At 42.3% G+C, this 12476-nt stretch overlaps 1 protein-coding gene across 1 annotated transcript in view; it reads left to right on the forward strand.

Annotated features, from left to right (window-relative positions):
• The first annotated feature begins 148 nt into the window (after positions 1-148).
• Positions 149-12476, forward strand: part of Prepl (prolyl endopeptidase like) — a 35385-nt gene continuing 23057 nt past the window's right edge. Inside the window, 2 exon segments of the mRNA XM_028892625.2 lie at positions 149-315; positions 1543-2059. Of these exon segments, the coding sequence (XP_028748458.1) occupies positions 1859-2059 (201 nt within the window). The 5' untranslated portion in view covers positions 149-315; positions 1543-1858.

Consider the following 12476-nt stretch of genomic DNA (forward strand, 5'->3'; position numbering starts at 1 on the left):
GTCACTTGCTCGACAGAATACCAAAAAGCCAAAAGACGGGCGTCTTTTAAGACTAGTGGATCCAATAGAGAAAAATCCCACGCCTCCACCACCATAATAAAGATGGCGAAATGTGCTTCGCTCCCCGGCTGGATTGGTGTTACGTAGACCGGCGTGCTGCAAACTAGCTCTGGGCGGCGCGAGATAGGTTGTCTCTCTTGCTGGGTGCTGAACGCAGACTTCGGGTGGACGAGGCTGAGGTGGCTGCACCGCCTTCTTGAGAGCTCCTCTGCCTTCGCTCGTTTGCGTCCCGAGCCGGCCTGCCTTTCGATTTGCGTACGTATGGGAGGGTTGCTGGAGGGTCCCCTTTCCCGATTCCTCTCCCCACCACCTTCCAGCCGTTCCTCAGTTCCCTGGTCCCCTTCCGATCCCTGTCTCTTCTATGCGTGGTAACTGGTACCATTCCCTCATGCCCTGAGACCAGCTACCACACCCCTGGGATGCACAGTTGCACAGGGAAACGAAAAGATTCTCCGGGGAGCAACCCATTTGTCCACCCGACCCTTATCCCCATCCTTGCCCACTGCCTTCTCCATGCAGATGGTGGATAAATGGATGGAGGATATGGGGGCACATTAAGCGGTTTAGGGGCATTTTTCTTCTAGGCTGCTGCTCCCCTGGTCCGTTATTTTGCTGCGACATAAAAGATTAAGGGGGGAGGGGGGCGTCATAGCTGATCGGATCTGTGGTTTAAAAAAAAAAAAAACTGACCGTGGTGTTTTTGTGCTACCAAGGAACGTGTTACAGAAGAATTCTCTCATTATACTCAACAGTGTTCAACATACCTAAATTATTCCTATGCTAATATAGGAAAAAACCTTTTGTTGAGTGGTTACTGTGTGCCAGGTACTTGTACAAATTGTCTGGTTTTGTTACCAAACAACAACCCCAGAAAGTAAGTGGTGTGGTTATTTTTTGTTTTACGAGTGATAAAATTGAGGCCCAGATGCAAGGCCCAAAGCCTGAACCTGGGTCTCTGGCTATAGAAGTTATAATGAACTTACCTTTCAGCCTAAACCACAGATGACTCTGCGTTTTATTTGTGCATCTTGCAGGGTTTAATTTTTTTTTTTATGCTTTTATGGTTAAGTCCAATAACTCACATACAAGATGAGGCACCAGATCAATTGGACTTTTTGTTGTAACAGGTGACTTGGGGAAATTTCTTAAGCTTCCCAGAGCCACAGTTGGGTCACCTGTAAAATGAACAGCGTTTTAGCGTCTTCATCAAGAATATATGAAGCTAAAGTTAGACGAATAGATGAAAAGTATCTGGCACCTGGCCAACACTCAACAAATATTAATTAATAATAAAATAATTATTAATTAATTCAGGCTTTCCCAATTTATCTTTCACATACAAACCAATGATATGCCCAAAATTATGTAAGATAAAACCTGTTTTGCTTTTGAACACCCTCAGAGTTCCTGATCTTCCCATTAAGTCCATTTACTTATTTGTAAATTTTTATTTTGTTTCTTGTTTTCTGTTTTTTGTTTTAGTTTGCCCATACGTGCACCAGAATCACTGCTGCTTAGCCTGAACCTAGTAAAAAATGACCTTACAGATGACATGTTTAAGTCAAACCTGCCAAGAAGTATGATTCGAATGAACTTTAACTTATACAAGTTTTTTCAGTTTATTTAACCTAACTTATCAGATGTCTGGAATTATTTGTAACCTACGGGGCTCATGACCCCCAAAGGGGAGGGATAAGATGTGGTGATCTCAAATGCTCTGAGATCCCATTGCTGTATGATTATACATATGAAATCATTCATGTGAAGGGAGAAAAAAAAAAACAGGGACTTTGCTACCATGCAGCAGACGACCAAATTATTTCTCCGAGCTTTGACGTGTAGTATCCCTCACCTTGGGAAGTGCATGCAGAGACAGAGTTACTATAACTTCGCTGGTCACTATTACAATAGAATAAGATTGGAAAAGTGTCACCTGCAAAATAAACCCAAGATATCAGAATTAGCAAGAAACGTCCCAAGTCGGAGCTTCTCATGTAAGGTATGGACTGTTTAAGTTAACCTATTTCTAGGTCATTAATATTAATTTTAGTTCATAAATAATGGGTAAGATATCCATTACTAATTTTCTCAGTAATTCTAATTTGGTTTTAAGATTTTTTTCAAACTCAAATATCTGTAGCCAATAGCCAATATGAGTACAAAAGAATGTATGTGAATCTGTCGAGCTATAATGAAGTATATAAAAATGTAGATTCATAAAAACTGATTGATCTTAGGATGTTGTGCCTGCAAATGTGTTGTAAAATATAGATTTCTAAAATTACTAGAATATTATACCTAAAATTACTACAAATTATACCTCTTAATAAAACCTATTATATGCTAATTCTTGTATGATTCGTAAACTTCAATAAATGCCATGTAGTTGTATACTATTTCTTTATAAAAAGAATGAAAAACTATCGTGCATTTTTCACAACTTGTGTTCCTCAAGAAAATACTGTTACGCTTCTGCCAGAGCCCCAACTATGGACTTGAATTCAGCCTTGAGGAACTGATTGCACTTATATAGAGAACAGCCTCATGTTCCCGTTTGCCTGAGATAGACCCACTCTACACCTGTTGGCCCTCTGCAATTATTAATAGTCCTCCATTCTCGAAAGGTGTCCTTAAGATGTCACATTACATGGTCATCATACTTGACTTGAAATTAGGCTGTTCACCCTGTTGCTTCTTTGACAGGTATCCTTCCTTTATAATTATGCTCCTGAGGTTCCTTGCACACACTGAGGGTGTTAACCTTACAATATTCTAGCGTTCTCTTATCATTTTCTTGCATGGTGATTTTTCTTGTAGTCTGTCTCGGCTTCCTCTCATTGCGGTAAATTGTGTATTTTAAAAGTTACCATTTTAGCCACTTCTGGTGTGGAAGTCGGTGGCGTTAGTTACAGTCATAGTATTGCAAACAACTATCACCACGTTTTCCAAAACCCTACCATATGACTCTCTCCCAAAATATCTCTCAACAGTTTATGTTTCCCTCAGCCCTGGGTCACCTAATCTTCTTCCTGTATCTGTGAATTTGCCTATTCTGATATTTTGGATGAGCAGAAGCACACAATACTTACCTTTTCTTTATTTGGCTTGTTTGATTTTGCTAATGTTTTTAGGGATCCTCAATGTATCATAACTTCAACCTTCTTTATAGAGATAACATACCATTTATATAATCTACATTCTGTTTATCCGTCGGTTGGTGAACACTCAGGATTTATCTTTTAAATTAATCTTATTACCTAATTTTTTTTCTTTTAGTTTTTCCTCAGTTTTTGCTCTTAGCTTATAACTATTTGGTACACATACACTTCTGCCTTTCATTTTTAATGTTAGTCCCCTCCTCTTCCTGGACTTCTTACATCTCAGTCTTTTAAACTGCTTTTCTTTAGCAATTTGGCTTGGCTCTATGATTCTTCACTTCGCACACTTAGAAACTTTTAACCCTCCTTTTCTGTTTGGTTTGGTTTTTAATGTAGACTTGCCGTACTTTATCCTCATAAAGTGTAAAATTTCACCCACTGCACTCTGCCTTTGGTTGCCTCATTTTGCACCACGATTAGAACATTTTGTCATTTTGTCTTGGTTTATAAATAGTAAGCAGGAGCTACCACCAGAGTAACAGCTGTGAGATTAGCTCATACGCTAAGGTTGTCGCTGAAGCCGTTTGTCTCTGAGGCAACTTTTAATTCTGTCACGCATTCCCGCTCCTCGAAACTGACCTGCCGCGGCAGCTCTGCAAACAGTCGCTCTTTCAGGAGCTTCCTCCCCTGACAGAGTAGCTCTGCTCTCTTGCATTTTTGTATTTCAACCATTCTGTGACAAACAAAATGATCCAAACGCTGGGGTGTTTATACTCACGATGCTCCCTGAGACCTGAGGAAGTTCTTTAAACATAACCCCATAAAGGCCGGGCAGCAGTGGTGCACGCTTTTAATCGCAGCCCTCAGGAGGCAGAGCCAGGCGGATCTCTGTGAGTTCGAGGCCAGCCTGGTCTACAGAGTGAGATCCAGAAATAGGCGCTAAAACTACACAAAGAAACCCTGTCTCGGGGAGAAAAAAAAAAAAGATAACCCCATAGGTGTGAAAATACTCTGGGGACAAAAATGCGTATTTCTCTCTTTTGGCAGGCTCATCTGAGTTCCAAATTTGTCCACTCTTACAGGTTATCATAAAGTAGAAGGCCTTTAGCAGGTCTGTTTAAAGACCTGCTAATGTAAATTGACTGAAGAAGAGGGGGCAGTATGTGTAATAGAGACAATGGAAAGGGAGAGAGCCAGGACTGCTGTGGCTGTAGACTAGTCAGAGTTCCTCACTTTCTTCACTCAGAAACAAGCAGAATCAACACCCAAACCTCACTATGCCTTGTTACCTTGGCCACGAATTACCATACAACTTTAGGATTCTTCAGTACCAACTTCTGCGATCTAGATGTGTGTCAGCAATCCTGGGAGCTTTTTTTTTTGTTTGTTTTTTTGTTTTGTTTTTGTTTTTGTTTTTGTTTTCGAGACAGGGTTTCTCTGTGTAGCTTTGCGCCTTTCCTGGATCTTGCTCTGTAGTCCAGGCTGGCCTGCCTCTGCCTCCCTAGTGCTGGGATTAAAGGCATGCGCCACCACCACCACACCACCACCACCACCACCCCACCACCACCACCCGGCTCTGGGAGCTTTTTAAAAGTGCAGATTTCTAGATCTCAAGCCATTTCTGTTGGATTAGAATGTCTGTTGCTTGAGGCTTAAGGATCTGGTTTCTTTATTTTTGAGGCAAGGTCTGTGTTCTCCAGAACTCTTGTTCATACAATCCTCTCCCCAGCCTCTCAAGTACTGGGATTATAGGCATCACTCCAGCCAGAAGTCTGGTTGGTTTTTTGGGGTTTTTTTTGTTTTGTTTTGTTTTTCTAAGTTCCTTAGGTAGCTGAAATGCAATGCCTGTCCGCCACTGACCCTGTATTATATTTAGAAACTGGAGGTCCTTGGTGATAAGTGTTGTTGCGCTAACGCTAATTCATTAGTTGTAACTTTCTTTTCTGGCCAGTGCCTGAAGTTTCCATAGCGCCATCACCAGATGGTGAGCTGTATCCCATTACACTCCCATTTGCCATGCTCAAAGGACAGTGTCAGAGCAGACACCGGTGTCCTTAGCTTCCATCACTTCTTGTACTGTTCTTGCCACAAATAAATAACCTCAAAAGTGAGTGGTCAGGACAGTTTGAACACGATATAAAAGATAAGAAAGAACTTAGCAGGGCTTGGTGGCACATGCCTTTAAACCCAGATGCAGGCAGATCTCTGAGATCCAGGACAGCCAGGGCTACACAGAGAAACCCTGTATAGGGTGGTTATTGGGGAAGAGAAGTTAAATCCTTCTATTAAATATGTCATTTGCCTATGTCTTTTGATTTTTGGGAGGTGGGTCTTTGGAAGGCTTGGCGTGGAGCTTAGCACCTCACTATTGGTTAACAAATACTGTATTTTATCACTGAGCCACACCCCCAGCTCAGGCCTCTTGAATAGATTAACAGACAGCTTCTCACTGAAGCTTTGATTTGCAGTTTCTAAGAATTGCTAGTGATAACTAATGGTTTAGATCGTCAGACGAGAGGAGAAAAGAGAACCGGTAAAGGAAATCTCAGGCTAGGGAAAAGCGTAGTCTGGCAATTTTGTGGGATTGAGAGAGGGACTCCATGACAGGGACGGCTTCACTTGGTCATTTCTCCACATTGTATTTTCTCTTCCATTTCCTCCGGTTCACAGGCCATTCCTTCGTCCACTGACATGATCCAATATCTGTCTGGATTCTCAATCCTCAAGTCCTTCCAAATGTTTTCTTAAAACAGAACTTGAACTAAATGGACACAAAGCTACTGGGACCCTTCTGTGGTGCACATGAGAAGTTTCACTCGAACACAGTGGTTCTCACCCGTCCTGGTGCTGCGACCCGTTAACCCAGTTCCTCATGTTGTGCCGACCCCCGACCATAAAATTGCTTCGTTGCTACTTCATAACTATAATACTGTTATGAATCGTAATGTAGCTGGGCTGTGGTGGCGCACGCCTTTAATCCCAGCACTCGGGAGGCAGAGGCAGGCAGATCTCTCCGTGAGTTTGAGGCCAGCCTGGTGTACAAAGCAAGTTCCAGGACAGCCAGGGCTGTTACACAGAGAAGGCTTATCTCAAAAAAAAAGAAAAAGAAAAAGAAAAAAAAGAATCATAATGTAAATATTTTTGGAGATAGAGCTTTGTCAAATGGGTCACGACCCCCAGTTTGAGAACCACTACTCAAAAATCTCAGCATATTTGATTACAGAACCCTACAGTTTAAGGTATATACCATACTAACTTGCTCAAAATCACAAAATTCTAGCACACACCTGGACCAACTTTATGCCTCAAGTAGGCCTACTTTTTTATAGCTTTACTTATTTTTATACACATGAGTGTTTGCCTACATGCATGAGGCCACACGAGGGTTTGAGATCCCCTGGAACTGGACTTACAGACAGTTGTGAGCTGTCCTGTGGGTGCTGGGAATTGAACCCAGGTCTTCTGCAAGAGTAAGGAGTGTTCTTAATCGCTGAGCCATCTCTCCAGCCCCTGTAATTAGAATTTTAAAGCTTGATAGTATTTCACAAATGATAAATACATTGTGTTTTAATTTACATATATAATATATATATTATATATATCTCAGGTATGTTAATTACAGATTTAATGTCTTACATTGAGACAACTACCAGAAACTGTGGAGGAAGTTTCTTTTTAAGGTTTAAGTGCATTTTTCAAATTTATAAATTATTTTCTATTTATTCGGAGGACCTCAAGATTTATCTTTTGGGGTTAAGTGAGAAGGCTCGGCAGCTAAGGGCACTGCCAAGCCTCAGGGCAAGGCCTGGGTTCAGTCTCAAGAAGTCAGGTGTGGAAAGAGAGAACTCACTTTTACACATTGCTGCCTGACTTCCACACATGTGCACACTCACAATAAAGAGATATAAAAATCAACAAAGACTAAAGACACTGGTCGGCTTTTTCAGTGATGGGTCACCCAGTCATTCTCATGGAGAACCCACTTGGTCACATGGCTGCTTGGAATGATTACTGTGAGTGTTTTTGTTTTGTGCATTTTAGAAATAATAGGTTGATCCCATTTTATTTAAGATTGTGTTTTTGTGTCGATGCTGATTTGAGGTGGTGGAGGCTGAACCAAGGGTCAAGTAAAAGCTCTAATACCAAGCCTAAGGTTGATTTTCTTTTCCCCTGTTTGGGGGGTGGGGTAGGTGAATGTTCTTTTCCTTCTGTCTTATAATATTCTCATAATTTCTCACTAGTATTTTCCGAAAGCTCAGACTGTCCCCCTCAAAAAAGTTTTGTCTTCTCCCTGCTTAGGTTTTTGTGCCTAGTGCTATTCCAGCCAATCAGATCGGTGAAGCAGGACAAAGAGGCCTTCATGGAGTCTGAATCTGTGTCTTCAATAGCAAATGTCATTATGAAATAAAGATAATACTCTAGTGAGGGCCAGGCATGTAGCGCTGTTGGTGTTTGCCTAGCGTGCATGGAGCCCTGGGTTCAACCAGCACAGCTGGACATGGTCCCAACTCCTGCAGTCTCGGCCCTGAAGAGGGGGAGACAGGAGGAGAGGTGCTCACAGGGCCAATCCCACCAAACGAGAGTAAAGACCATTGCCTAGGTTCTTTGGTCAATGTAAGCAAGCTCTATGTTCAGACTCCCCTAAAGTGGGATTCGAAAATACAGCCTTGGGGGTTGGGGATGTAGCTCAGTGGTAGAGCGCTTGCCTAGCAAGTGCAAGGCCCTGGGTTCGGTCCTCAGCTCCGGGGGGGGGGGGGGGAGACAGGACAAAGAAAATATAGCCTCAAACACAGGAAAGGGTAGGGCTTATATAGTCCAAAAAACTGCAAGACTAGGGGGTTTTCAAGAGTTGGGGGAGTTCCAGAGGAACTTTGGTCACATAGGAACTTGTCTGAACCCTTAAGAATTGTTTGGCAGAACATCTTGTCTATCAGGATACATTCAAAGTGTAAGTCAAACCCCACAGGGTGAGGAGCTTGTCTATTTCCAGAAACAGGTTAAAGTACAATTGACTTGAATTTTGCAGCAAACAGATATGAACTTGTGACCCTAAAACAAAATGGCTTCCATCCTTAAGATGGAGTCAGGCTGGTCCAACAATGGTCATCCTCAGCTACATAGCATAAAGGGACATTCAAGGCCAGCCTAGGCTAAATGAAACAAAAGGGAGAGTGAGATGTAAGAGATCAGTACAGTGGGGGACACAAAGGGAAAGAATGGGGCCAGAGACTGGAAGCAAGCACATTCTACCTTAATAAGATGGTAAGGGCTGGACTCCGGACAGGATGGCTTGTGAACATAGACTTCAAGTAGGATGGAAGGAGGCGAACCACGGGGACATCCTGTGCAGAGGGTTGTAGACAGTTGGAAGAGACCCCAATTTATGTTGTCACTGCGTCTTTGTATCACCATTATATGAGCCTAATAAAGTAAATTGAATAATTCTCTCTTTTCCTGTTTTCTTAAATAGTTGATTAGGAGAATTTTTTTTACCCTGTGACTATGGGGGGCTGAGGGAATAGCTGAGACAAGATTTCTCTATATAGCCTAGACTTATCCCAAATTCAAAATCCTCCTGCTTCATTCATCCTTCGGTGTGCTCACATTATAGGCATATGCCACCATATCTAGTTCAAGAAAAGTACCTTTGAAAGCATCTGGCCTTGGTATCTTCTTTCGATTTTTTTAAACACTGACTACCTTTTGTATAGTTATTTCCTTATGTAACTGTTTTATGTCCTGAGTCAATTTTGGGGACCACTGCACTGATGAACGCACAGTCGCTATAGTGCCAGTCAGTGTTCTAACATAGAGAGGCAAGGGACTCCCGGGCCTTCTCCCCTAACTGAGGATCTATTGAGAGTTGATGGCCTGCAGGGAGGGAGGGCCCATTTTCTTTAAGGGTGTGGCCTGTGTTAGGTGGAGCATGTTCCAGTGGATGGCCACCGTACTAAGGAGTACGTGGGCCACAGAGATGTCGAGTCAGTGGGTATCACTGTGCAACAGGGGGTTGCACATGAACTTGGGAGGGACTGGAGAAGTGGAGGTGGATCTGATGGATAAATATGATCAAGATGACAGTTGTGTGAATGTAGGAAGTTCTCAAATAATAAAGTATATTTAAAATGCTTTTCATCTCTATTACAACTAGTTATACCATGGTTTTCATATCTAATGTTCTTTGTCTTCTCCTTGACATTTACCATACATTTGTCTTTTTTAGTGGGTTTCTGGGGGTGGGGAATGATTTTTATCTTCTTGTTCTCTCTTCGGTTTCTTTGTTAAGCAGTTTCATTGAAACACTCAGTTTCTTCTGTTCTTGGGCTCCTCAGTCCTAATTGAGATACAGTGCCAGCTTGACCCACTGTTAATGATTGTCTTAGCTACAACATTAGCTGCCAGTTGTCTCGGTCATGAAAGGGACATTATTCTTTCCATAAGCAGTAACTGGTGCTGTGTGGCTGTTGTGCATTATTCTGGCCCAGTGAGTTTAATTCTGTTGATGGTTCCAGCCCTGTTCATTTCACCAGAGCTCTCCAGATGATCAGTCCGTCACACTTTCCACGTTTATTAGCTAGTTTGAATCTGTAAAGGGAAGTTTCTTCGCCAGGCACTGGTGGTGCACGCCTTTAATCCCAGTACTCAGGAGGCAGAGACAGCTGGATCTCTGAGTCTGAGGCCAGCCTGGTCTACAGACAAGTTCCAGGACAGCCTGGGCTACACAGATAGACCCTGTCTTAAAACACCAAAAGGAAAAAAAAAAAGTTTCTTCAAGGTTCTTTTTCCCTTTTAATTTTAATTTGTATTTGATCCGAGGGTTTGTTTTTCATTTGCTTGTTTGTGGAGTTTACTTTTCAGTGTATTTTAATTAAGTAGTTGTTATTCTCTTTGATGCTCAAATTATCCCCCATGTTGCTAGTGGACTCCCCTTCACACTGTGCCTTGTGTCCCGTTGACATGCCATTGTTGTCCTGAGAGCATTGTTGTCCTGTGTGGTGCAAGGTTGGCCAAGCCTACACTGTGCTCTCCCTACCCAAGGTCTGGAGTTGGCCATTTTTTCATGATCTCTCTTCAATTCAGTGTGTTTCTACCGCACAATTTCTTGTCTTCAGAGTCGAACATTTTTGCCATAATAAAGTTGCATATTTGATTGTTAATACCTCCCATTGTCAAAGTGGGTTTTATGTTGGGCCTTTTGGAAAGCGGTAGAAGGTGCTTTTTGCTTCTGATGGAGTGATAGTGTACGTGAAACCTTGGTAAGATTTCAGTCGGCATGGGAATGAAACAGGGCTCATTTGATAGCGTGCTTGCTGAACCTTCTCAGGGCCTTGGCTCCGACTCCCAGACCACAAACTGGGAGTGATGGCATGCATCTGTAACCCCCACACTCTGGAGGTAGAGGATCAGATGTCTGAGGTCACCTTCCACTACACGGCAAGTGTAAGCCTGAGATTCACGAGACTGCCTAAAAAGAAAAACTTTTCAGTAAGGCAGTCGTATTCTCTAGGTTCAGGTCAGCTCAGGCTCAAGGCTTCTCAGATGCTCAGGGAGAGTTTCAAGACAGAATTTTAGTGATATTCTGGTTTATAATTTAATGTTCTAGGCAATAGTAGAGGGTTATTGATATACTTTGCCTTATTCTAAATATTAGCCATAGATATTGTAAAAATGCAAAAACAGGAATGAAAATAAATGTGACAAACCTTTATTATTTTGACTGCAAATAATTGTTCAAAAATCAGTTATATGAGCCGGGTAGTAATAGTGCACGCCTTTAATCCCAGCACTCAGGAGGCAGAGGCAGACTGATCTCTGTGAGCTCAAGGCCAACCTCGGGTTACACAGGGAAACCCTGTCTGAAAATACACCCACAAAAAAAAAAAAATCAACTATATAGAATTGAAAGTAGAAGTTGAGAGGCCGAGGCAATGGTTCATTGGGTAAAGGTACTTGCTGCCAAGACACGCCCCCTGAGCTCAGTCCCATGTAGTGAAGGAGAGAACTGACTCCCATGAGTTCCTCTGACCTCCACATGTCCCCAACATTAAATTAAAAAACACATAATAATTTTTACAAGAAAGTTACCCTGAGACTTGACATTACTAATTCAAATCTAATCCAAATTATTAAAGCATCCCCCTGAATTTTTAAAGAACAACTTTGTGAAGATGATTGTTGTCCATTTAGTCTGTTTTGATAAGTTTTCTGTTTTTACTGTGTTTACTTGGAGGTTGTAAACTCCTTACGATACAAACTACATGTGTGGCTTACGTTCCCGACATTATTGGTAGAGTGCCATGAACGTACTCAGGCAGTAAATATCCATCAGCTACTGGGGTCCTCACCCACAGCTCAGTGCCTCTGGCTCCATCTCTGCCCAGTTGGCATCCCTGGCAGAGAGCTAAGAATCCGGCATCTTGACTGAAATTCTTTTGTTTAAACAAGGCGGAGCAGTAGAGTGTTGAGTTCTTGAAGGTTTTTCTTTTTTTTTTCCAGAGCTGAGGACCCAGGGCCTTGCGCTCGCTAGGCAAGTGCTCTACCACTGAGCTAAATCCCCAACCCCGAAGGTTTTTCTAATTGGGCAGTTTCGGCCTTTTCCAAGTGTTGATCCATCTAGCCCTTCCCTGCTCACCAGGAGGCCCCCGGATGCCCACCGTACTGCCCTGAACAAGGCACAGTGGGCGATTTTATAGTTTCTTCTCCATCTCTACTAAATGCTCTTACGTTCCCTTGCTTTTCCTTCCTTTTCTATAATAAACTGTCTCTTAAACAGGAAGGGAGGAGCTGGGCGGTGGTGGCACACGCCCTTGATCCCAGGCTTGGAGGCAGAGACAGGCGGATCTCTGAGTTCAAGGCCAGCTTGGCCTACACGAAAGTTCCAGGACAGCCAGGACTACACAGAAAAACCCTGTCTCAAACAAAAACAAAACAAAGGGAGGCCTTGTCTTATAAGCTGTTATTTAACTTTCTGATCTGATGAACAGTTCTATTAATATTAGTAGTTACTATCCAATGACATAAGAAAATGTGGTAATAAAGTAGAATAAATTCTGTAACTGTTCTATGAATAAATTGATAGCCAATATCTATTAGCTAAGAAGTATCTTCCTCTCTGATATCTTCTCCTTTTAGGGTGTGTTTCAGTAGTTATGAAACTCAACAGGGTTTCCCCCCACCTCTCATCTCAAAAAAAGATTAAATATGTAAAAGTTCAAAGCATGTTCTCTCCTCCTTAGCTGTGTGTAATGTTTCTGATGTTGCTAGGGCCTCTTAGTGCTTTTAGAAGTATCTTAAGGACTCATAAACTTGTTATTCTGC

This window comes from Peromyscus leucopus, chromosome 22 (genome assembly GCF_004664715.2).
Source record: "Peromyscus leucopus breed LL Stock chromosome 22, UCI_PerLeu_2.1, whole genome shotgun sequence".
In the NCBI taxonomy this organism is placed as follows: domain Eukaryota; kingdom Metazoa; phylum Chordata; class Mammalia; order Rodentia; family Cricetidae; genus Peromyscus; species Peromyscus leucopus.